This window comes from Mauremys mutica, chromosome 4, assembly GCF_020497125.1.
Source record: "Mauremys mutica isolate MM-2020 ecotype Southern chromosome 4, ASM2049712v1, whole genome shotgun sequence".
Classification (NCBI taxonomy): Eukaryota; Metazoa; Chordata; order Testudines; family Geoemydidae; genus Mauremys; species Mauremys mutica.
Window position 1 is genome coordinate 62095062 of NC_059075.1, and position 25723 is coordinate 62120784.

The 25723-nt window shown below is 46.4% G+C and overlaps 1 protein-coding gene across 2 annotated transcripts in view; it reads left to right on the plus strand.

Annotated features, from left to right (window-relative positions):
* The window catches only part of TYRO3 (TYRO3 protein tyrosine kinase), a 53298-nt gene that overhangs the window by 12050 nt on the left and 15525 nt on the right, over positions 1–25723 (plus strand). For both annotated transcript variants that reach the window (XM_045016861.1, XM_045016862.1), the window contains exons 4-12: positions 71–241; positions 3759–3845; positions 8501–8616; positions 11112–11289; positions 12288–12430; positions 14239–14383; positions 21410–21539; positions 21768–21868; positions 23186–23281. In XM_045016861.1, the coding sequence (XP_044872796.1) occupies positions 71–241; positions 3759–3845; positions 8501–8616; positions 11112–11289; positions 12288–12430; positions 14239–14383; positions 21410–21539; positions 21768–21868; positions 23186–23281 (1167 nt within the window). The remainder of the gene's footprint in view (positions 1–70; positions 242–3758; positions 3846–8500; positions 8617–11111; positions 11290–12287; positions 12431–14238; positions 14384–21409; positions 21540–21767; positions 21869–23185; positions 23282–25723) is intronic.

Genomic DNA, 25723 nt, shown 5'->3' on the forward strand with positions numbered 1-25723 from the left:
AGTGGGGAATGTCCTGGTGGAGGCAGAGGGAAACTCTTCTGCTACTACACCTTCGTGTTTGCCTTTCTAGGTGTACCCTACTTTACTGTGGAGCCGGAAGATTTGTCTGTGTCCCCTAACTCCCCATTCCATATGGCCTGTGCTGCCATTGGCCCTCCTGAGCCAGTGACAATTGTCTGGTGGATGGGAGACTCCAGAGTGGGGCTTCCGGACATCTCCCCCTCCATCCTAAATGTGTCAGGTAAGGCTGCCTCCAAGATTAACATCACATGCAGTGCAAGGAGAACGAGGGGAAGAGGAGAGGAGAGCTCTCTCGCCGCCACGTGACAAGGCAGCGACCCCAGAGACCCATGTAATATGAGACTGGGCCTTGGCCGTGCTGTGATGCTAAAAGCTGGAGATTAGGACAAACACATATCCAGGATATGGCACAGGTCACCCAAAGGGGTAATTGTTCCCCAGGACATCTTCCATAGGAATTCAAGGCACAGGCCCTGCAGCGCTGGCCACATGCTGCTGGAAAATGACACGTTGGAGGCCTCTACTGTAGCTTCACCTCTTGGGTGTGTTCTTGGTTTAATTAGATTATTCTGCTTGTAATATTTGTCTTATGAATCCAGATGCCTGCAGCCAGTGCCCGCCCCCCTACAGCCCTGCTGGACGTATCGTGTCACCCTCTTCCCCCCCACAGCCATGCCAGACGCTGCTTTTCCCCCACTCCTATGTAGCCCTGCTGGACACTTGCCCACCCCCTCTCATCCCTGCAACCATGCTGCATGCTCCCCTCTACCCCAGCATGCTGGACACCTGCCCAATTAACCTTTGTCACCTAGTTGCATTGTTGGAAAATGTAGAGTGAATTGATTGCTGCTAAAGGTGGCAGACTGACAGCCTTGGAGACCAGAATCTTCTGTCCTCCCCAGAACAGGTCCAGTGGGGACCGATGTACCACAGGCCTCCCCCTTGGTGCGCATGAGCTCTGAGCTGGAGGGAAAACTCTAGGGTGAAAGGGAAGTTTGGCCTTTCTGCTGAGATGGCCCACAAGGGGGTCCAGCTAGGGTGACCAGACTGCAAATATGAAAAATCGGGACGGGGGTGGGGGGTAATAGGAGCCTATATAAGAAAAAGACCCAAAAATCGGGACTGTTCCTATAAAATCGGGATATCTGGTCACCCTATGTCCAACAGAGAAAATAACATCTGTCCACTAGGAACTGGACTGCTACTATCCACTCTTCACATTGAGCACCAGCTAGCCATCAGAGAGTAACACTGTGTGATCAGCACAGCCCTGGGCCAGATTTGAACAAGCACCTCACGGACAATAGGTTCTATGCATCAAATTTATCCCTGGTGAAATCCATTTAAATCAGTGCAGTTGCACTAGGGATTAATTTGGTTCTGTATGCCATTGACCAGGCCTTGGGCTATCCAAACCGCCAGTCATATTAACCCTTCCATAGTGCTTAATTTATATACAAATCAAAATAAGGGCTGCAAATTCATGATGGTTTTCTCTGCTGCGCCCTCTTTTGGGTTGCTGTTTTGTGCTGCTCTGAGAAGGAAATGTAAATTCTCCTGGGTGGTATAATCTGTCAGTCGAAATGGAAGCAGGAGTGAGTGACAAACCATCAGGAAAGGAGAGAGGCCAAGGAAATGGTCTCTCTACACCCACGATCCCAATCTCATGGCACCTCACAGAGCTTTAATCTCTTAGGGAAAGTGACCTGGGGCCACAGCAAAGGGCTGTCTAGGCCTCAGAACACCAGGGGTAGAGCAGTCTCCAGCCGCATTCTTAGTGCATTCATTCACCAGAGGTGGCCTCGTTTGCCTCTCCTCCCCCCAGACACGCACACACCAAGCTAGGCCAGCTTTTCCTGCTTAGGGCAGCGTTGCTCTGCGTTATGCCGGAACAAGGTTAACACTGGAGATCCAGCACCTTCTGTTCTTGTGGAGAGTCTCAGTGGAGGTAGCAAGCTAGTGTCTGCTCTCACCTTTGGGACACAGCTCCCCCTGCCAGGCAAAGCAGTGCTCCACTCCAAAGCCCTGAGCAGTCTGGGAATTACTCAATACCTTTTTTTTTTTTAACCATGAGGAGGCTTAAAAAAATAATCCTCTTGACTTGCAACCCAGCTAGTGGTTACTTACAAAATTTAACTCCCCAGCGTCCTCTGGCCTTTGCCCGTTGGTCTTGCCTTTGAAACAGAAAATAGACTTCCCTGTGTGAAGCTGTGTATGCTGACACCAGGTGGTCGGAGTTCCCAGGCATGTCAAAACAGCAGGTCGGTGGGGGCAGGAGGACATGCTTGTGTTGGCAGAAGAAAGTATCAAATCACTAAGGAAAATAATAATAAAGCGGTAACTAAAAAGCGAATGTCTTGAGATCCAAGTCAACAATCGGCCCCTGATTGAACAGGGAAAGGACTGGTGGACTGGGAAAGCACAGCTGCCAAACCAGAGTGTGATGGGAGCTTGGTTCACAATCTTCTGGGCGGGGACTATGTTTTCCTCTGTGTTGGGAAATTGCCTGCCATGTTTTGGGCGCTGCTGCTGCAATCCAAATAATAACAATAATAGTGCCTGCTTTGTTGCCAGCTGGAATGTCTTTCGCCGTGGTTTGGTGGGATCAGTGGAAGGTATTAAAACGTGTCATTCTCTCTATCACTCATTGTAGTCTCTCCTTTCCTCCTCTGCCTCCTTTGCCATCCCTCCTCCTTTTCAATCCCTGTCAGTTTCAGTCCCCGTGAAGATGAGTCAAGCACAGCGAGGGCAGGCACTATGCAAGCTACTCCACACAGCTTTGAGATGGCATCTCTATCCTAACTTGCACGCACAGCTGCTGCAGTGGTCATTGACCTCGCTTGAACAGAACCTGTAAAGCAGACTAGGGCCATGTGTAGCAAGGGCAAGTGCTGGATGCACTTCTCCAGACAGCTTTGCCAATGCCTCTCAATCCTGATTAATCTGTAAACATCAATCCCGGGCTTCCCCTGAGAAGCTTGCCAATAGTACTGCATTATATTTTGGGTGTGAGATGTGGACAAAGGGTCATTGGGGACAAAGGTTCTAATCCTCCCTTGCCCTGCCCTTGGTGTAGTCATTTACCCCAGTGCAAAGGGATGTAAAATGCCTCCATTCTGATTTAGTAGCATTTGACGTGCACTTTATCCTCATTTTGCACTGGGGTTAATGGCAACCTACGGTGTAAGGCAAGGGACAATTAGGCCCTAAATTGACAGTACAAAACTCTGTTTACTCATGGCCCAAACTGGATTCCTACCCTAGCTTGAAGCTGATTATTATTATTTGGATTGTGATAGTGCCCCAGGGTCCTGATGAAGATCAGGGCCCCATTGTTCCAGGCATGGTCCTTGCCCCAAAGAGCTCCCAAACAGTGAGTGCCACAAACAGTAGGAGGCACAGGGTGGGGAAGAAGGCCGAGGTTAACAATAATGAGATGGCAACCCTGATGAGAGAGCTGCCAGCCTAGCGTTTTGATTTCCTTCTTCCCAAGGTCCCTCTTTCTCCTTTGTTGTGCTGATATGGGCTCGTCTACATTCCTCTCCCTTTTATAATGAACAATTGACACATTAATTACACTAAAATCCACCTGCTATTGGTTGGCCCCCAGCTTTGCCCCCAGTTGCACATATAGCGTGAGCTGGATGTCAGACGTAACCATGATTTTGCTTGTGGTTGAAGCTGGACTCTACAGCAGTTTGTGTTGCTTTCTTTGTCTTGCCTTGGCTAATATGCAGGTATTAACCAGAGCACGGTTTTCTCCTGTGAAGCCCACAACGTAAAGGGATTGTCTTCTTCTCGGGCAGCCACTGTTCGGATTAAAGGTGAGAGAGCCCCAGCGGAGAAGAATTGGGGGTGGGGGAGGAGGGAGGAGAAGCCGTTGCTGACATGCCTTAGAACCGAGCTGAGAGGAGCCCTCAGCAGATGGAACAACACACTGTGCTGTAATGCCTGCGTGCTGCTTGATATGCAGGCCCATACCCCAGCAATGAAATTGGCAATTGAAAACAAACCACAACTGGGTCAGGAATGGAAACATGATGTCAGATAGCAGATTTTCCCCTTAAAGGAGAGAGTCAGGGCAGCAGAGTTGTTCACAAGAGATGTGGCTAGACGTAATCTAAAGTGTAAATGGGGAAATAGTCCCTTTCCGGAGATAGATGGGTCTCTTTGGAGCTGAAGATGCCTTTTCCTCTTGTGCCAATGCACTGGCCTCTCATTAGCTGCTGAAAAGAGAGAGGCCAAAGTCAGAGATCACCAGGAGCCATTAAAATCAACAGATTGACACTGATTTTATGGATTTCTGTGTTCTATACCCTTTAAATCTCATTTAAAATAAATAATTTCTAACCCTTCTGTGAATATCTGTCATTCTGTGAATCCCTGAGCCCTTGTCATGTTTTCTTTTCAGACAAACTGAAACAATAGAGACCCAGGAGTGGCAGCTTTCCCCCTTCATCTTAGGTCCTGTCTGCCCTTGAGTTTTTGGTTGTGTTTGAACATGTGTTAAGTGCGCAGTTGTAAATTCTAGAATAGACATGTCACAAACGTTTGTTCCAGGCTGCAGCCTAAAGTTGAATGCGACTAAGAGCAGATGTTTGAGTCTATACTAGAATTTATGATTGTTGTAGTTAATGTGTTAAAATACCCCTTTAAATCCAACTATAGACCATACCCTGCATGGGGTGTTTTTTTCTTTATGTTGACACTTATATCTGCAAGATCCAGGCCAAGAATGCAACACTTTGTTCTGTTGTGATTTATGACTGACTTAGAAAGCATTTAGTGTTGTCAGCTTAAGGGCTTGTCTACATGGAAAAATTAACTGGAATAGCTAATGCAGAATAGGTATCCCACAATAGTTCTTCTGGAACAGTTCCCCCGTTGGACACTCGGATTCCAGAATAATAGTGCCTTTTTCCTATGTAGCTCACTCCACAAAGCTATTGTGCTATACATTCACCTCCTAGCTTCATCTGAAATAACGTTTTCAAGTTGTAAACAATCCATAAATAAAAAAATATACTTAAAAAAAAAGTTGACGTACATCTTTAACAGTAAATTACCATGTAAATAATTAGGCTGGGTAAAGACTGGCACATATCCTTAATGGATCTAGAGTTCTCATATATTTCATAATAATTATACTTTGCCACAATGTAGCACCTCCTAGCCAAGGTTCTCAAAATGCTTCACAATCAGAAATCAATGAATGAATCCCCACAACACCCCTGTGAGGAAGGCATTGTTCCCGTTTTATAGATGAGGAGATCAAGGCACGAGATGTTAAATGTTCACTAAATGTCACACAAATCGGTGAGAGACCCATAAAAAGAACATAGATTTTTAGACTTCCAGTCCTGTGCTTTAGCCACATGTGTCCTAGCTGGTATTCTTTACAAATATGCCTAAGAAAGTTGCAGTAAAGTGAAGGAAGCGGGGAGGCTTTAAAAAGCCCAGTATCTACAGATCTGATTTTGCTCCCATTGAGACACTGGCAAATGGCTTCAGTGGGAGGAAGAGCAGAATTGAGGGGGCTCCTTTAGCCCTGATTCTGCAAACACACATATGCTTTACTCTAAGAATGTGAGTAGTCCCATTGGCTTCCATGGGTTACTCAAATGAGTAGAGGAAAGCACATGTATAGGGGCAGGATTGGGGCCTTACAGTTTCACAGATATAGAGGCTGGAGGGGACTCTGGGGTCTCTCCCCAGTTTATTACTGACTCTTTTCATCTGTGGCTCCAGGGACAAACATTTTTGATGGGACTTTTACAAACACTTTCCTCCTATTATTGTCATTATGTGTTCGCCATAGAGCTCCCAATGTGCTAGGTACATTCTAAACAGAAAATTGCGGTTATTGTAGCATCTACAGGCCCCACTGAAGTTCAAGGACCCATTGTTCTAGGCAATCTACAAACACACAGTAAGAAGCTATGTCTTCACTGCAGATTTAACTTCATTTATCTACACTCCAAGTTATTCCCCTCTAGTTAGCTCAGCTCACAAGAGAGCAGCCACCCTGCCAAGTAACACTCCGGCTGCTGTGTCCACACTGGTGCTACCTGTGGACTTTTTGGAACATAGTCCATGGTTCTTAGCACTGCAGTAAACTGAGCCGCTCTTATTAATTTTATTCCAGTAATTGTGGGAGAACTTGTTTGTCCTTTCTGGACACACAGGGGAACTGTGAGAAGGCATTGGAGGACTAGTGCCACTCGAGTGGCGCTACCTACATCCATGCTACAAAGTTGTGCTCACTAGAGTTTCAGTCTGTACCCCCTGAAATAACAGCCAACTTGAGTTAAAAGCACCACCACGCTGGAGTTAAGGATTTGTGTGTGTGGACAGGACTCGAGTTAGGGGCAACACTTGACTTATAATTCGATTTAGGTTTGCAGTGAAGACAAGCCTAGAGACAGTTCTTGCCCCAAAGAGATTACAACCTAAATAGCCAGGACACAGGGCTGGGAGACATGAAAAATTATCATCCCCTTTATCACAGGGAAACCAAAACCCAGAGATGTGAGCAATTTATTCTGACTCACATAGGAAGTCTATAGAAAGGCTGAGAACTGAACGGAGATCTCCTGATTCCCCGTCCATAGTCTTAACCACCAGAGAGTTCCTTCTCTCCAGGAGGCCCAATCTCATCCCTGGAACCTGTAGCTAGTTATAGAATGATGAAGGCTTGCTCACTATTGGAAAGAAGCAGACATTCAGCTCCAGTGTATGGCACCCTCTCTCACAGCCCTCAGTGTCAGAGGTATGTGGGAGAGGGCTGGGCAGGACTAGGGTGTGCTGCACTTCAGCTGCGGGTTGGCCTCTTGGGGGCTGTTGCAGCCACGCATAAACAAGAGTAGACCTGAAGCTCCTTCAACTGATGCAAGTGGTACCATGGGACTCTGGCAGGGCCGAGAATGGGGCAGGTGTAAAGGTGATTTAAAATCACCTTTCCTCCTCCTCTCGCCAGTGGCCACAGCCTGGGAGAAATGGTGATGTCTCCAGGAGCGCCGCCAGCTTTTTTGGCGCCCTAGGAGGCGGAAGGTCCCACTCCCAAAATGCCACCCCCGACAGAGGTGGCGGAAGGTCCTGCCCCCGAAATACCAACGACGACCGGGGCGGCCGAAGACCCGGTTGCCGTGGTCGCCGCCCCCCAAATTTTAGTACCCTAGGTGACCGCCTAGGTTGCCTAATGGGTTGTGCTGGCCCTGGATGTCTCTGGCTGATAGTCTGAGACATGCCCCTGCCCTAAGGACTTTAAAGTCTTTGAAACAGGACACATGAAATCACCCCTAGTAGAGGGTGATATGGAGATGATTGTATAGGAGAACAAGGGAGATGTAGATTTTAAGAAGGGCTCTGTAGGTGAGAGAGGCACTTGCCAGGCATGAAGTTAGTGTTTGGTTCAAGCGTAAGATGCAGCATGAATGGAGAGACAAAGCCAGTAGTGGGAGAAGAGGACGAGGGGATGCTACAGGGCAAGGCTTGGGAAAGACAAATGGAATGAGAGGGAGATTAGGATTAAATGGGTGGAGAGAAAGTGCAGGGGACAAAGTGAGGACAAGGAGCTTGCATTAATGCATTAAAAGACTGGAAGCCAATGAAAAGATTTAGGTGAATGGGCAGAGTGACATAGTAAGAACTAGGAAGCGAAGCTCCATTCATGCGTTGTTATGGGGGGAAGGACAGTCATGTTAAACTACAAGTCTGGGGAGCGTGGGTCTGTTCCCAGCTTTGCCACTAACTTGGAGTCTGACCTTGGGCAAATCATTTAACCGCTCCATGCCTCAGTTTCCCTATCATAAAATAGGGCGCCTTGTGGGCCAGTAACCATAAGCCTGGGACTGTCAACTCAAGTTCCATTTGAAAATGTTTGAGAGAAAAGTCTGGAACAACCGCCATGTGTTTGCATATAGCTTTAATAACCAAACAGGGAATAAGCAGGAATTAGAATAGCGTGAGCAAGCCCATCTGGCAGCTCTCAGGGGCCATCTCCAAAGGCCTGACTTCAGTGGCCTCAAGATGAGAGGCAGTGGGTTGCTAGGACTAGAGGGGGCTCAGCTGTCCCAAATCTATTATCTGAGCCATCCTGCACACCTGCCCAGATCAGCAGGCAAAGCCCCATGGCTGGTGGTGCTATAGCCAGGAAGAAGGCAGAGTGGAGCATTGCAGGGGGAGGGCATAATGGGCGGAGGGCCCCACTTGTGCATAGATGTGCGCATCAAGTGATGCTGTGGTGGGCTCCTCTGGATCTGTGAGCAGTGAGCGCCAATGGGCCAGAGCAGGGAGCTGGGCTCAGCCCCGTGGGAAAGCAGCTGCTGCTGCAGGGCAGGCTCAGCATCCCCAAAGAATATTTTCAACCACCGCCTGTGCTCAAGCCCCAAATCCCCAGACTGTATCCTCTGCCTATTTCCATGTGACCTTCTGCTCAGTTCTGTGTATATTAAAGAGTTTCCGTGTTCTTTTTCCGTAGCCATGCCTCTCCCCCCTTTCAACGTGACCGTAACCCGAGTCACCAGCAGCAATGCCAGCGTGACCTGGGTCCCGGGATTTGATGGCCGCTCCCCGCTTCATTCTTGCACAGTTCAGGTATGGCCCTCGGGACTCTCCTCTGGCCTGCATGCACAATGGGATCCCTCTGATTGATCTTGCAGCAAGGCCATCCTTCACACTCGAATCTTCTGTGGGAGTGTTAGAATTTGTAGGCCAGCCCTTTCAAACTTGGGAGCCTACGTCTGATCTCGGCCCCAAAACAGGGGGCCTGATTTTCAGAGGTGCTGAGCTCCTGTCACTCCAGTTGAAGACCATGGAAATTTTGGGCGCTCAGCACCTCTGACAATCAGCCCACTTACATCTGGGCCTAGCTTTAAGTATCCAAGTTTGCAACATTTGGCCCTGGTGTTACTTGGAAGCTGAGCCATATGTTTGGTGCCAGTGTGCCAAGCGGAGAGACACAATCAATCCTACAACAACCCAGGCCAGTCAAACCAGGCTCATTCCCTCAGTTTGTGCATCTATCAGGTATGAATACTTGGCAGTGTTCACACAGCCCCCTTTGACTCCCCTCCCCTGTCACAGCTTGATGTGAGCTTCAGTGGAATCACTGTGTGATGCTGAGACACTTTCATTGGGAGGAGGGGATTAGAAGCACATACATAAACCTGGAGCACAGATGAAGCATCTACTACCCTGCTTTCTCTCCTGTCCCCTTTGGGGAGGGGCAAGGAAGTAGGAGAGTCCATGCTCTGATGCTTATTCCCTTTTATAAATAAATAAATCATCATTGCAGAGACATTTCCCTCCTCCCCACCCCCACCCCCGCCCCACAGAAATTATGCCTGGATGTACGTAGCTTTCTGTATCTCTGGTAGTATTTTGTTGCTGCTGCTGTTTGCAGTTCAAAATGAATTTCTTCCTATGCTTTGCAAGGCTGAGTTAGCCCCAGTTGGTACAGCCCATTCTTCCTGGTGTGCATGCTCATCAGCCTCAACAATGCTAATCTTTCTGGGGTTTGAGCTCCTCCTCTCTGCTTTGGAGGGGGAGAGAGCGGCAGAAAGGGAGCAGAATCAAAACAGCTCAGATTCCATCCGCTCACCAGGCTTTAGCATTTCTTAAGCTTCCCAGCCCTTTCTATGCCCATGTTTGTATCTCAGATCCGGTGAACTGGACAATAATACGCCCGTTACAGGAAATCGTTAGACCGAGGGTGCTGGGGTTCCCGCAGTGGTTTTGGCACCGGCGAGATCATGTTTAATTTTCCCTCCCTCCTCACCCCAGAGCTCTGATTTTGTGCGAGCGTTGACCCACATTTCCATGTGAAAATGCATGCCTTTGGCTCCCCGTGAATGAATGATTGTCCTCCTGCTAGGAGGGTGCAGAAAGGGGGGCGCATTGGCTCTGGTTCTTGGGCACCTTGGATACACTATGGATCAGTGCACCCTTGGCTCAGATGGGCAGGGAGCTTCTCATAGGAAAGGCTAAACTAGTGCCACTTCTCCTCACTTCAATGCAAGAGGTGTTTCAGAGGGCGGGGGTGGGAAATGAATGCAGCTGCTCTGACTCTCCAGAAGCATAAGCAGAAAGACAGAATTTAAACGTAAAAGTCTGCTAGCTCCCACCCAGCTCAAGATGACATTGACTGGCAACAGGAACAACAAGTCAGCCTATTATATACTGTACACAGCCAGAGCGTCATTATTAGCAAAATAAATTAATGGATCAAAATGAGGTGGAGGGCTGTTACATTCGTAGTGGAGATAAAGTTAGCAAAGATGTTTCCCCTTTGTCCTGGGCTCGGTCCCCAGCTTCGCTGCTGCCTCATGGTGCATGCATTTGAGTAAGATGTGCTGAGTTGGAGCTGCCCAGTGGAGTCCGACTATTCTCAGGCCCTCAGGGAGTGCTCGTGTTGAACCTGTCTGCCTACAAAAGGGGCACAGTGAGGGTAAATGGGATCCAAAATTCAGGTCTGGTAAAACTTCAGTTTTAGAGAAACTAAGGCCTGTAGAAATAATGGCAAGATTCTTTTTCTTTTTAATTCCAGTCGAAAGCTTTTTGGTTTAGAAAGAAAAGTGCTTTTTCTGCTGCGTTTGCAACCCAAAGGCTGTAGCATTGTGCTAATGCAAGAGATCCTGAAAGTGACATTGATTAGAAACTGACCGTGAAAAAGAAGGGAGCTGACTGGTCTGTTCTCTTTGTCTAAGCTTAGAGAAATGCAAAAAGTCAACAAGCAGCGTCAGTAGCATAAAGTACATTTCGATTTAAAAAATGCCTTTCACTTTTAATAATCCAATTGTGATTTGTAATGCAGGTGAGGAAACATTTTTAAATGTGGGGCCAGAGCATCAGGTGGGATAAATCATTGTACTTGCATTGAAGTCAATGGAGGGGATAGTCCATGATTTTTAATTTGACAGCATCCCTTTGAATATGGTATTATACTGCTGATTCAGCATTTGTTGCTACTTGGTCCTGAACTGGTTCAGAAATTAGCCATTTGCATGAAACAAATGCCCCATTGTACTGCATGGTCTTGCTGTTCACTCTGTTTATCCTAATATATCTGCCTGCTTTTCCTCACGAAACAGGTTGCTGAGTCACCCGAAGATCACGAAGGCTCTACAGAAGCTGTCCCTGTCCCTCCTTTCACCTGTGGTTTACCAGGATTAAAGCACTCCACCAATTATAGTGTGCGGGTTCAGTGCACTAATGAGATGGGCCCCTCCCCTTTCACAGACTGGGTTTATTTTCAGACCCTGGAAATAGGTAAGCAGATGTCAGACAGAGGTTGGAAAAGTTAAAAGAAGTGTTACTATATAACGAGTCTGTTCTGATCGGGGGGGGAAGCTCGGGACAAACCATTGATAAATTTCATTGAACTCCTCACTGAGTCAGAAAGACAAGGAACCTGTAGGTCATCCTTTTGGGAATCCACTCTGAAATCTCCTAAAGTCCTGCTCCTATTATTTGTCTTACTGTGAGTGATGCTATTGTCAGAAAAATGATTGTAAACAGGATATTTTGGGGAGGTGGTTCCATATTTATTCTCACCCACTAGTTTCCAGATCATATATGCAAGTTTATAAGTCAAATGTAAAAGCTACAACCCCGCTTCGGATCTGAAAATAAAATCAGTATACGGGGCCAATGGTACATCTGGTGACTCATTGCTGGTGTAAGTTCATGGAATCACACCAGGGATGAATTTGGCCCATTCATTCCGCTTCTTACATCATCCCCAGTAATAAAAATTCTGCAGTTGAAAAATGGCTGGCAACACGGATCGGCGAAACAGAATGGAAACTAACTCACCCCCTCTCCTCATAGCTGTATTAGCTGGGCAGGCCTACCAGGCTTAACGGCTTTCTTGTGGCGCTCCCTTTGTGCTGGTGGAAGATACGTTGAGCCAGTGTGCAGGCATGGGGCTACTGTTTGCATGTGCCTGTGCTCTGGTGGATCTCTGAGAGCCATGTGGCCCTTAAGAGTGGGGGGTAGGGTAGAGATCTGAAAGGGAGAGGGGGCTAACCCCCTGCTTCTTCTGTAGGAGTGAGGGGGTGGGGGCAAACCCCAAACTGCCCAATGGAAGAATTGAAAGCAAACGTAGAGAAAAGAACCTTGCAGAGACTTTTATTTTTCTCCCCGTTCTCTCTCCTTTGGGTTTTCCTCTGAGAGCGGGTGAGCCGAGCCTTTTGGTGACTCCCGCGCCTTGGGGGACAGTTCTTGTTCTGCAGTGCAATTGACTGGGTATCATCCTTTGTCTCCAGCTCCAGGCAGCACTCCACAAAACATCCACGTCATCCAGAGAGACACTAGCCTGGTTCTGGAGTGGGAAGGAGTGGCTCCGGACATGCTGAAAGAAAATCTACTGGGATACAGGCTGGAGTGGAGTCAGGATAACGTCACGCAGGTAACGTATCCAGACATCAACCCTGAGGAGACTGACGGTGACTCCTTCAGGACAGAGTTATGGAATGTTCAAATTGAGTCTTCTAGACCATGCTGCCTGTCCTGTGTGCTGTTGTCGCTGGGTTGGATCCTCAGCTGGTGTAAATCAGCATTGCTCCCTTGGTTTCAGCGGAGCTCCCCTGTGATTTACATCAGCTGAGGATCTGGCCAAATTCTGCATTTTCCCATTCATATCAATTAAATACCATCAGTAAATCCGTGAACACAGTCACTTGAAATTAATGGGAGTTCTGGGTGTTCAAAATCTGCAGCATCAGTGTGTGTGTGTGTGTGTGTGTGCGCGTGCGTAATCACACACAGTGGCTGCATCGCAAGGCAAGCAGTCCCTTGGATTGATCACTTATTATATGTAAGATGGACTGTGCTCAGCTATCACAGCAATGGGTACAGGGCACTGGAGAATCAAGTCCTGAAGCATTTGAAAATGGAAAGTGGTGTGTAAGTGCAAAGTATGATTACAATGTCCATATTTCCACATTTCCTTGGGCCCCCACTATGTCCACTTTGCACCCCAGAGCTTTTCTACCGAGACAGCTGGGGTGCACCCCTACAAGCCCTCCTCTCCCCACTTGCCCCCTGACAGCATGTGCCAGTGCATGGCTGAATGCACTGGGCACTAGTGATCCCCAGCAGCATAACTACCTCTAGCAGGCCAGAGTAACTTAGCGCAGCCCTGAACTCTGATGCACATCGAGCAGTTCTCAGCTGCTCCCTGCATCAGAGACGCGTGAAGGAAAACCACCCCCCTTGCCCTCTTAAGGTCCCGCACCAAGCAGTTTGGCCAGTGTGTTGGATCTGGGCCTTCTATTTTCTGTGGCTTGTTTATTTTTCCGTTTGCCAGTGATACAGTAGTATTAACAACTGCAAATTATGTGAAAGGGGGTTAAAATCCTTTATTTCATTCAGTGATTAAGGGAGTTTAAAAGGGCACTGCCAAGGGTCTGGACCCTAAGTTTGAACATCCCTGGTATCTGCTTTTGAAATTTATGTGATTCTTTATGGGAGTTTCCCACTTCCATACAAATGCTTTGCCAGTGACTCCGTAATGATGAGCAAGCCTGCAATAATGGACAAAGGGAGGGAATCACACATGCACCAATTTCACACCAGTACAGGTCCACTGACTTTGGTGGAATTCTTCCTGAATTATATCAGTGGAAGAGGAAAATTAGGCCCAATATTGGTAGCCAAAAAGATTCAAGGCTCTATTCTAAGTCATGCATGTAAAAATTATCTTAAAAATTATAGCAAATACCTTGGCCATGTGCTCTTCAGTGAAACTTGGCTACGAATGCTGGATGGTGATTGGAATTTGGCAACACATTAAAACAAACGGAATTAATTTTTCTGATTAAACTGGCAGTGGCTTTGCAGCGTGTTACAGCAGCTGAATGTCTTTGAAGCAGGAGGAACTGTGTATTCGAAAAGGACAGAAGAATACATTTCTGTAGCCACTTTCATCCGAAGACCTCAAAGCATTCATTAATTAAGCCTCGCAACGTTCTTATGAGCTAGAAAGATATTAGTGTTAGCCATTTTAGAGATGGGGAAGCTAAAACACAGAGGAGATGAAGCCTAAGGTAACACAGCCAGTCAGTGACAGAAACAGGAGGCGAACCCAGGAGTCCTGACTCCAGGACTTGCTCTAACGTCTGGACACAATGATCTATTTTAATAATAATAAAAAAAGCACAGTTTTCCCCTGATTCCTTTGAGTGCAGGTTACTACTTGTTCTTGTCTGCTTTCAGGGGGAAATGACAGTGCAAGAGACAAAAGCCAATCTGACGACATGGAATCCCCAGAAAGACCTTATAATCCGAGTGTGCGTACTGAACGCCGCTGGCTGTGGACCCTGGAGTGACACCTTAGTGGTTGCAGCCCAGGAGGTTGTAGGTGAGTAGCAGGAAGATTTTAGTTTATTTTTGCTCTGGCAATGTTCTCTCATAAGCTGGGAAACAGCGCTTGCTGCTGGTACCACCGTATCTCGCTGGCCCAGTGCCTTTCAGTGCACACAGCTGACCAAGCAGCATGGCTACATACACAGTACATTTCATTGAAGAAAACAGAATTTAAATACCCTTTAAAGATCTGGCATGAGCAAAACAATTCCCACCTGCTGCTGTCTTCTTTAGCTGATGCTGCAGTGGGTAGCACATGGAGGGGAGAGGGAGATACAATTCAAGAGATAAAGGCCAGGGCCTGTTCTCTTCTCGCTTAGACTGTGTCCACACACATTTGCCCTGATTTAGTGAAACCAGTGCAGTCCCCCATGTGGAGACTCTTCTCTGGGTTTAGTTTAAACCAAAATCATCCAGGTTTAAACCGAGTCCCCACACAGCCTTTTGCACAGACTTAACTAAATCAGTTTAAAATCACACCTTATATTAAACTGGAGCAACTCTGCATGTAGACACATCCTTATACTGGAGGAAATCTGGGGTTATTTCACTGGAGTCAGTGGGCCAGATCTACAGCTAGTATACATCAGCATGTCAGTGGAATGGAGCGATGCCAGTTTATATCAGCTGAGGACATGGCACTGTGGAGTTACAGTGGTGCAACTGGGAGGAGGCTCGGGCACAGTGAGCCTAACATAGGAATGACCATGCTGGGTCAGATCAGTGGTCCATCTCACCCAGTCTCCTGTCGTCCAACAGTGGCCAATGCCAGGTGCATCAAACGGAATGAACAAAACAGGGCAATTTCGAGAGATCCGTCCCCTGTTGCCCAGTTCCAGGTTTTGGCAGCCAGAGGTTTAGGGACATTCAGAGCATGGGGTTGTGTCCCTGACTATATTGCCTAATAATAATTGATGGACCTGTCCTCTCCATTTGCTTTTATCGTGTGTGATCCTCTACTCCTAGGCAAAGGCCCTCAGTCGGAATGCAGGGGAGAATCTAGCCCAGTGAGTGCAAAAGGGCTGTAAAACTCTGAAGCTGAGATATGGAAGCACTTTTCCCCTGTGTTGCACTTTGCATAAATGATTTTGGAGGCGCAGGGCAGTGGGCAATCAGGCCCTATTTCATCTTTGTGAATTATTTTTTACTGTGTTTGCTTTGAATGTGGTAGTTTTTACTGACCCTTACCCCGTATGCTGTTTCAGTGTCACTTTTTATAGTTTATTTCCTGCATTAAAAATCAACTCTTGGCTGGGTCTCATTTAAAAATATAATGAATTGTGTAGCTCTGGCGGTCATGAAAGTGACAGACTAATAACATTGGGGCAAATCCTGAATTCCAAGGGAAATCCTACCTCTCCCATCCCTCGTTCCATACTGATTCTGATGACATATGGCCTTCCATGCCCGATGATGATGATATTATTTATTTATTTATTTGCAAATCAGAATTGGGGCCCCACTGATTTTCAATGAGATTTAGACTCCTAAATGCCTTCACTTTTGGAAGTGGGACTTAGCTGTCTAAATCACTTAGGTCTTGCAATGCTGACCGAGCAAAGCCCAAAAAATACCTTTCAAAATCTGGGCCTTACAGTCTAAATAGACAAGACAGACAAAGATCAGGAGGAAAGAATGTGGCATATATACAGGTGATCAGGATTTCTATTCTATTTTATATAAGTTCTTAGATTGCGCTCCTGACCATAGCATCTGAGCTCCTTCTAGTCGTGCATTAAGCAACATGACTAAAATCTGTCATGAGTTGTTTGTCCTCTCATTCTCTCCACCAGGGGAGAAATGTGTGCTGTGGAGCATCTTATCTTGGTAGGATTTGGGGGAGTGGGTGTTTTTGTTTTTAAAATATACAGGTTCCAATGTATTTATAATAGAGAAGACAAGGTCAAAGAAATGCAACTTGCTCTTAGTTCTTGGGGGAGTTCATTCTACCGTCCTGAGGTGGCCCCCAAGAAAGTTCTGTCTCCTACATAGACGAGCTTTACCCTTATTATTGAGAGTTCTATTGGGCCGGAGAAGTGAAATTGTCAACCACAGTCTTTATCCCAGAACTTCAGGTGGTCTTTCAGAAACTGGGCCCAAGCCATGAAGCTCCTTGAAAATAAGGACCAAGACCTTGAACTTGATTTGAAATTCTGTGGGAAGCCAGTGTGGAGAATGGAGTACAGATCTGAAGAAGCCTGTGTTGCTGAGGAGATGCGCTGCAGCATTCTGTACTAGTTGGCGTTTCCTAAATGCTGAAGGCTTTGTACCCAGGTATATCAGATAGCTGTAGTGCAGCTGAGAGGTGATGAAGGTGTGAATAATTGAGGCAAGGTCATGGTTCACCAGGATGTGATAGAGTCTCCGAGCCAACTGGAGAAGATAGGAAGTGTTATGCACAGATGCTGCTATATGAGTGCTTAGCATCTGTGAGGAATCCAAGAGTACTCCTAAACTACCGACTAAACAGGCCAATTTTGTGGAGCACTGTGGATGCAAAATTTTGTGGAGCACTGTGGATGCAAGTGTGCACTGTGGATGCAAAATTTTCAAAGCACTTTCCTCTTCTGACCAGCATCATCTGTGTCTTGCTCAGGTTCCACTTCAACCAGCTGTTCTTCATCCATGAGATGATCTCATCCAAGCACTGGTCCACCGTGGCAGTAGCAGTGTGGTTGAATGTGGTAAAGGATAGGTAGAGATGTGGTGAAGGATAGGTAGAGCTGTGTGTCATCTGTATATTGCTGGCATTTGAGTCTGTATCATCTGAACCATTCACCTAATGGCTGCATGCAGATGGTGAAAAGGAGCAGAGAAGAGAATCGATCCTTGTGAGAGTCCAAGGACTCCACAAGTGATGGAAGTGCAGTTTTCCATCACTACTCTTTGGGTATGTCCCTCCAGAAGGACTCAGACTAATTTCGTACATTACTTTGGACCCCTGCCAACTCTCTCATGCAAGACAGCACAATCTTATTGTTAAAAGCATTGAATGCTGCAGAGAGGTCCAGGAGAATGAGACTGGATATCTGCTTCTAACCACTGACAGGAGGAGATCATCCATTAGTGCCACTAAAGCGGTTGCAGTTCCATGTCCTCGCATGAATCCAGATTTTGCCAGGTCTGTGACATGAGCTCCAGATAGAGGAACTTGTATTTGGCTTTTGGACGAAGGATGAAAGCAGTGCTGCCAGGATGATGGGTGGCACGTGTCCTGTTTGCACCATGTTTATTTTTTCCATTTGGTTTGGGATTTGTTTTGTCTTGTTTTAATGATATACCCTGGTGTGAGCTGGGGAACGGGTAAGGGAGGGGTTAATAGGGGCCTGGGTGTGGGAAAAGGAAGGGCAATACGTAGGGGGACAGATGGAGGGCAGAGACTCACACTGTGTTGGAGCCGGGAGATGAAGAAAACAACCAGCCAGAAAGGAAGAAAAATGTCCAGCATCAGGATGTGAGGTGGTGGGGAGAGTCTCCCTGAAGGTTCCAAAAGCTTCAGAATTGCTGTTGCTGCTCCCAGCTCCTGTTGGGGAGAGGAGGCTCTTTGCTCTCAAAGGGCTAACTTCACTTGTGGTTTCTTTCTTCCCCAGCCCATGTGACTAAGGTTTGTGGGAGAAGCATGAGCCCTGGTGCTCTGGGTGAGAGGGTAGACTGAGGTATGGGGGGAGTGGTGGGGAGAGCCCAGCTAGGTTTCACCAACTACCACCCTCTCTGTTGCTGCTAATGATGCTTTTGATGATTAAGCCAGCCACGTAGCGCTCTAAAGCCCCATGCTTGCAGCGAGGTCAGCAATGGTGGTCATCTGTGCCACGCAGCGGTCATGACAGGATCGGCGCCTAGGCCTTCAACATAGGGCTTAGGTGGGACTGAAGGGCTGGCTCCCTGCACAGGGTGAGTGTTAGGTAGCGTCCCCTGCGTGTCTTTCCCAGGGCAGCCACAACGAGAAAATCACCATCAAGAACTGGAAAATGTGACTGGAAAATCACTGAAACTGGCAGGGGCCTCTGGGGCAGGTGTTGTGCCTGAAGCAGTGTTTAGCCCATTCTCATTCGCTGACTAGATTTCCAGGGGATGATGTCCTTTTAAATTGGAATAAGATCACCATAAAAGAACAAAACAGGTTTTTGTTTGTTTTTGTCTCAAAAATTTCCTTTTTTATAAAAAAATCTCTGGACTGATGCTTGTTGTGGCCGAGAGTTGGCCCATGACCAAGGGCACAAAAGCAGGGAAATATGGTTATTTATAGAAATGCTGACAGGTCCTAAACTATAGAACTGCAGAACTAATGTCATTTTGTTCCAGGCCTGTGCCTGAGAGGAAAGAAAAGCGGCTGACTTTCCAAAAATAGCTAGCTGGCACTGGATACACTTTGCGTGGGTGCTCTGTGTGCAAAATGCCAAGAGTGGGTCATTAACATCTCCCTGGGCTGTGTTAGGGGCGGCTAAGCTTATAAAAACTTTGAATTGTGTCATATTGCAGAGAGCCAGTTGGAGCTCTGCTTTCTACAATAGGAATCTCTTGCTTTGATAGAAGCACCTGACACAAATTCTGCAGGGACATGGGCAGAATGATCTAATAGGTTTTCTATCTCTAATGTTTGTGATCATGTTCTCAGGGGGACCCTTAGGATGTACTCTTTGTACATCCTTGGGGTGAAAGAACTGCAAAGCTAATAAAAACCAGTGCTCTCATAACACCAGAATGCATCTAAATGCTCACGTTAGCAAATATATAATTCTGCCTCACACAGTGCTGTCAATAAGACACCTTCCACAGACAGAGACATGGGCTGCAGGGTGAGGAGCAGACACAATCCGTGTCAGCCAAAATTAGGGGAGAGGAGTCAGAGCAGCCAGCTTCAGCGGTGTTACTGAGCATGCTCAGTCTGTGTGAACATGCTCAGTACAAGCCAAGTAGCAAATCTGGGGTGACATGACCCCGCATGCCCCCTCCACATGCATCACCTCTGGTGAGGAGGCAACTCTAGCTGTCTTTACTCAGGCTGCAATGCTTCCCTCTAGTTCAACAGGAAGAAGGGATGTAACTGGGAACATCTGGAGTGGGGTCCAGTAGCTCTAGGACACGCACTTCTCTTCCCTCCAACCCTATGGATAAATTGTGCCGTTGACACTCCTTGGTTCATGAGGGGTCAGAGCTAAGGGGATGGTCACTCTGCAGCACTAATCCTTTCCATCATGCACAGAGGTCAGACAGGGTTAGTACATGGTGATTCACCATTCCAATATGTCTCTGCTCATCCTAGAAGTTTCTATAGAATTTAGTTTTCCTTTAAAAAACAAAAACAAAACAAAAAAGGAAGGACGTTTCTAGCCTTTCTGGTTTTGAAGGAGACTTCCTGCATGTGACCCAAAGTGATACCTTCAAACAGACTGAAACAATAGCTTTGAGAGAGCTGTGAACTGCCCCCCTTTGTCTCAATGTGGCATTATCATTAGGTTCCAGAGATGGTCTGAAGGTGATTAAGAAGATGTGAGTGCTGATAAATGGACAGCAAATCTCCGTTTACACCGGTGCAACTAAAGCTCTGATAGCTTTTATACAAGCATAGGGGTATTAGCCTCCGTTTCCTGGATTTATTCCAGCTTAGGAGTTTACACTGTCTCCTTACATTTCCCCAGTTCGTTACATTAATTATTCTTCACTCCATTAAAAATTCCACTCCAGGGGTATACAATTCAACCGATACAGAAGGCCCAGAAACGCCTTCACCAGACAAGGCTCCATCAGCTATAAGAATGCCGGACTCTCTTCCCCCGGCACCCATCAGAGCAGATGGGACCCATGAAGAGAGGTTCCTCCTGTTCTCAGCCCATTGGACTGCTACTTTTTCCAACCAATGGTGACTGGAGTAGTAGGCAAGAATTCCATAAAATTCCTCAGACCCCTCACGGATCATTCCCCTCAGCCTCCCTCTCCCAGAACCTGGTAAAGCCACAGTCAGATGATGGAGTTTATCAAGCCAGTGCCAAGGCTGGAGAGATGCCAGGGACCTGTTCCACATTCTTCTCCCACCCCCAAATAGTTGAGAAGCATTAAGGTTATCCTGGATTTGAAGAACTGGAATAAATTAGTAAAAATATCACAATTCCAATTGAGACAGCAATGGGTATTTAGAGACCATATATCAGCACTCATATCTTGTTGCTGAAGTCACTCCATTGCTCCATACACTTCCTGATCAAGCAGGTTCTAAGGTTCTCCTGTGGCTAGGGACATTTGCAATATAGGGCCTATCCTTTGGCCTCACCCCTTCCCCAAGTATATTCACAAAGATATTTGTTCTGGAGGCAGCTCTCAGTCAGAAATGGGTACATATCCATCCTTTGCTGGACAGCATGCAGCAAAGAGCACTGTCAAAACAGAAGCTAGAACCAATGTTATGATTAGTTTCCTCCAAGAATGGACTCATGGTGGACTTTCAAAAAGTCATCTTACTCCGTTTCGCTTACAAAAAACATCAGTCACAATTAATGCCAAGCTCCTCTACTGTCTTTCAGAAGGCCACCAAGCCTGTGAGGTATGCTTGGTGTCATGTATAGATATCTTGGCCTGGACAAGACTACTCACTTCAGAGATAAAACAGAATGAAACCTGTACACGAGACCACCCTTGTTAAGCAACCTCTTCTCTTAAGAATCCACCCCAATACATTCTGAATGAAATTCTGATCTCATTTTCAATAGGGTAATTTGGAACAACTTAATTTACTTAATTGCCACGGGTGTAACTAAGAATAGAGTCCACCCACATGATACAAGTCTGCTTCACCTTTGCTAGAAGTTCATCTCAGTTAAGCAACCAGGTTTTAGATGATCAGTTGAGTAGTTGCTTAAGCCAAGTCTCTGTGTTGATAAGATTCCCCAAGGCACACAAAGTTCAGCAAGATTGTTCTATTAACTTGTAGAGGAAAAATATCTTGATGAGGTGGATTAATTCAGCTTTTGTTTGTCAAGCATCAGTAGTCTCCTACTTTCTAACCAGTGTCTTATCTTCCACCTAGATGGCCAGAGACAACCGCCCTATGGGACATCCTGGGTCCCTGTGGCTTTGGGCATTCTCACTGCCCTGGTTACAGCTGTTGCCCTGGCACTCATTCTCCTTCGAAAAAGAAGAAAAGAAACTCGGTTTGGGTAAGATAGATTATTTTCATGGTTATGGATGCTGGAGATGGTGGTCTTCAGCTCCCTCTCCACTGGGTTTTTCATTCACTGTTTTTTATACTGAAGACTTGTTGGCAGATTGAACATTTCTACTCCTTGTTTGCAGCTATTGCATTGTATGATAGATTTGGGTGGAGATACCCCTGTAGCATGGAATGGCCTGTTCATTGTAACTTTGTGCTTCTGTTTGCCTCCTAGACACGTCTTTGGCACTGTGATCGGCAGGGGAGAGCCAGTGGTCCATTTCAGAGCAGCCAGGTCTTTCAACAGGGAAGGCCCAGAGCAGATTGAGGCAACATGTAGGTAAAATGGTCTGAGTGACTCTTTCCAACAAGTCCCATTCACACGTATATCTTGATCTCGCTCACCTTTCCCTAAAACTCACTCTTTAGGATGAAAAACTGGGATTAATTTGAATGAGGCTCCAGATGTAGTGTGAGCAGGTGCTGAGCATGTTTCCCTACACCGTTCTCATAGCTATTAAATGCTACACCTTTGTCTAATCCAGCTCTGGAAAAAGGCTGTCAATAGGGATGGACTGTCCACAGGAGTCTAGGTTTAGGCCACCATGTTGGATTTGAAACAAGTCTACAGAGGTGAAAGGCTAGTGTGTTAGCCTTCTTAGTTACATAGCTTCTAGCATTTGAGTTTACACTAAGAGAACATCTTCTGGCCGCTATCATTCCATACTACAGTGCAAAGCTCAATGGGTCTGATTCGCCACTCCCCTGCACCAGTGTTACACTGGTATGACTCCATTGAATTTAATGTCAGTGGTGTAATGGAGATCAATCTGTCCTAATAATAATAATAGAACAGTCTGTAGCATTAAAAATAGCCCCTCAAAATGTGGTACAAACATGAACTAATTAATCAGTATGCGGAAAGGAAGAAATATTAGGCTGCTGTTTACAGATGAGGCACTGAGTCACAGTTAAGTGATTTGTGCAAGAGTCAGATCCAGGATTAGAAATTCCATCTTCCACTAATCTGCTCCACGCTCAAAAGGGTGCAAAGGGGTGATTCCTTGGAGTGGTGCTGCATTGCTGGACTGGGATGGTTGCAACACATTCCTTTGAGTCCGTTCTTGTGGAGTCAGAAATTGCTCTGTTGCCCTAATGCCCATCATGTATTGGGTATTATCTTATCCATCCTCATCGGGCACAGGGAGACTTGTACTGTGTGTAATAACAGCTAAGGGTCAGATCCTCAACCATTGTAAACTGGTGGAGATAGGCTGATTTATACGAGCTGAGGTCCCAAACACCCTCTGGGAAACTGATGCAAGTCTGGTTCCTCAGTGTTATTTACTGTACTCTTGTATCCCACTTGCTTTTGTGGTTCCCGAAAGCAGTGTTTCATAGCATTTCCATCACTGCCTCTTTGGCACTGAAAGACCAATTTTCACGTGCCTGAAAGTTATTGGCTTCTTGTCTTGCATGAGGCTTAAGGATGTGGGAGGAGCTCTCCCTTTTCCCAGGTCACCAACATATAATGTGGGAGTAGGACTGAAGGGCTGGATTATGGGAGTGTGCTAAAGGGCTGGACTCACTGCATGTTCTTGTAGAACCTTTTTGTTATGCATCTCTCTTTTGATCCTTCCTTCATTTTTCCAGTGGACAGTTTAGGGATCAGTGATGAGCTGAAGACCAAACTCAAGGATGTTCTAATCCAGGAACAGCAGTTCACTCTGGGAAGGATGCTAGGCAAGGGTGAGTCTGTACCAAAACCTGAACAAGACCTAATACACTCTGATTAATGCCCCATCTATTTCAACCATCACCAAATCAGCGGAAGCAGTTACAACCCGTTTGTCCCTTGATCGTGTTAAACGTGGTTAAACGTTGTAGTTTAGATGGGCACTAACCATCTCCTGGGTTAAAACAATTCAAGGCTTTGGCTTTGTTATGGGGATGTGATTAGGCCGCATCTACACTACAACTGTTAAGAGTTTTTTAATCAGGTCACAAGACTTAGTTATAGCTATCACACACATAAGGTTTTACACAGTACTCCTGGTCCACTGGTATGCAAACTTCCCAGGTGTTTTAAGCTAAGGAATATTTGCTTAAATTTCAGCCATCCCATCAACTTACAAATGTACATAGTGCAACTAAAGGATATGGAAGGAGTTCTATAAAAATTGTATTCCAATATGCTTTAGAGTTTTAAACGAAATAAGACAGCACAGAGAATATTAGGCACTTTACAAAAAAAACAAAACAAAAAAAAACAACTCAAGACCAAAAAAATTATATGGATCCAGATTCAAATGTTCTCAGTCTGGGGCAGTTTGAATGCAGGATTTGGGTTTAGAGCATTATAGGGGTAAGTCTGCAGCTGGATCTGAATTTTACCAGAATTTGAGGATGTTCAGCTCTAGTGTTTTAGTTCAGATTAATCGCTAGAAAAACATAAAGCATTTAATCAAAAGGCTGGCAATTAATCCAAAGGGAAACCGAAATCAGGCGGCATAGGCAATGGAAAAGGGATCTGGTTTTCGTTTTGACATAAACAATAGATTTCTAAGATTAGCTTTAAAGCAATTCTCTTCAATCCTGCTCCAGTGAGACTGTTCCGCCCCCCACACACCCACCTCCCCTGCCTCCAAAAAATGTGCTTCTGAAAGTCGGTTTCATGGTAGGAGGATGATCTTTCTGCAGAAGAAAAGGGCTCAGATCTTGATGCCGCTCAGCAATAGAACTTGGGTAAAATTGGTGTGGAAGCAACATGTGCCTGCCTCTTGTGTCTGGATTTCATTGACAGGTACAGAGGATCATCCCACTGTTGACCCATCTGGCCAGATCCTCTGACCCTCCTGGGCTGCTTCCATGAGCTAGAAAGTTGCCCTAACAAGACACTTGGGCATTCCCTTAGTCTGAGAGAATCCTTAGCTGGCATTGGCCTGGTGCATCCAGTTCCACACCATCTGCTCCAGGCCCCCAACCCCAATTCTCAGCACAGAGGTGTTGTGGGGGTAGGAGAGGGCATGGGTGCAGTGGGTGGAGTGCCTTGCACTCTGGTGATCCCCGGCTGTGTAACATGCTTTGGTTGCTCTTAGGGACACCATAAAGATGGCTTTCAACCATCTTTTACCCCCTGCCACTTTGGGTCCTGTGACTTGCTCTATTGTGCATTGTGATTGTGGAATGACCACATACAGCACTGGGAAAAGCTAGCAGGAAGAAGCTGACTTCTATCAGGTCCTTTCACTTGTGGTCTAGATGCCAGAACCACCTTGCTCCATTTTTTCACTCTTGCTCCAGTCCTGCTTACTTGGCAGCATTTCGATCTGAAACAATATACCTCAAACCAAGTGCATTCGTCTACAAGATAAGCGGTTATGAAATCATGTGGATTTAGCAGCTGGGACTTATTCCATCAGGCAAATCAAAGCTAGACTGAAACTAATGCAAACTGATACATTATATTTGTTTTAAATCTGTGTTATAATTTAAAACCACTTCAGGCCAAAACAACTTTAACATGGTGTAGCCAGCCATACTTTGTCTACACTGGGGCCTTGTTTCCACTGGAGAAATTTACTGGGGCAAACACCCCCCTCGATCAATTGACATGCGCCTCCTGTCCACACACAAGTGCTTGAATAGATTGTCAGGCCAGCTATAGTCAGTGGATGTTAATCCCTGAATTTGCAGAGATAAGGCCTGTTTGTGTCTTGGTTTATTGATGAATCCCACTGGCACAATCATTGGGTTGTCATCTCTGACAGCTGTCACCCTGGAGAGCTTCCTCAGATGAAAGCTTTCTTAGTTCTTCAGCTGAGAGACCCCTCAGCCCCAGCCAAGCCTGATTCAGCCATGCCCCTCGCAATATCCCCTTTCCAGAAATACTCCTCAGCTATGATCCATGACCCTCCCTCCAGCTCTGCACATCCTCAGTCAGCAAAGGATTGCCAGTTGAAACTGTCCCCTACCTAGCATACCTCCATCATGGTATTTTCTTTACCTTGGTCATGCTGCTCTGGCCTCCCACGCGCACACATGCTCATGAGGCTGCTGTAGGAGAAATGGAGCTGGTAGCTATATTTCTTATATAGCTCTTCAGCTCCCAGCTGCTCCTTCCATGATCCCTGGCGTAAACGTGATGTGAATCATCTGTGCTAGTGCTGTCTCCTTAGTTCCTGCTCTGGT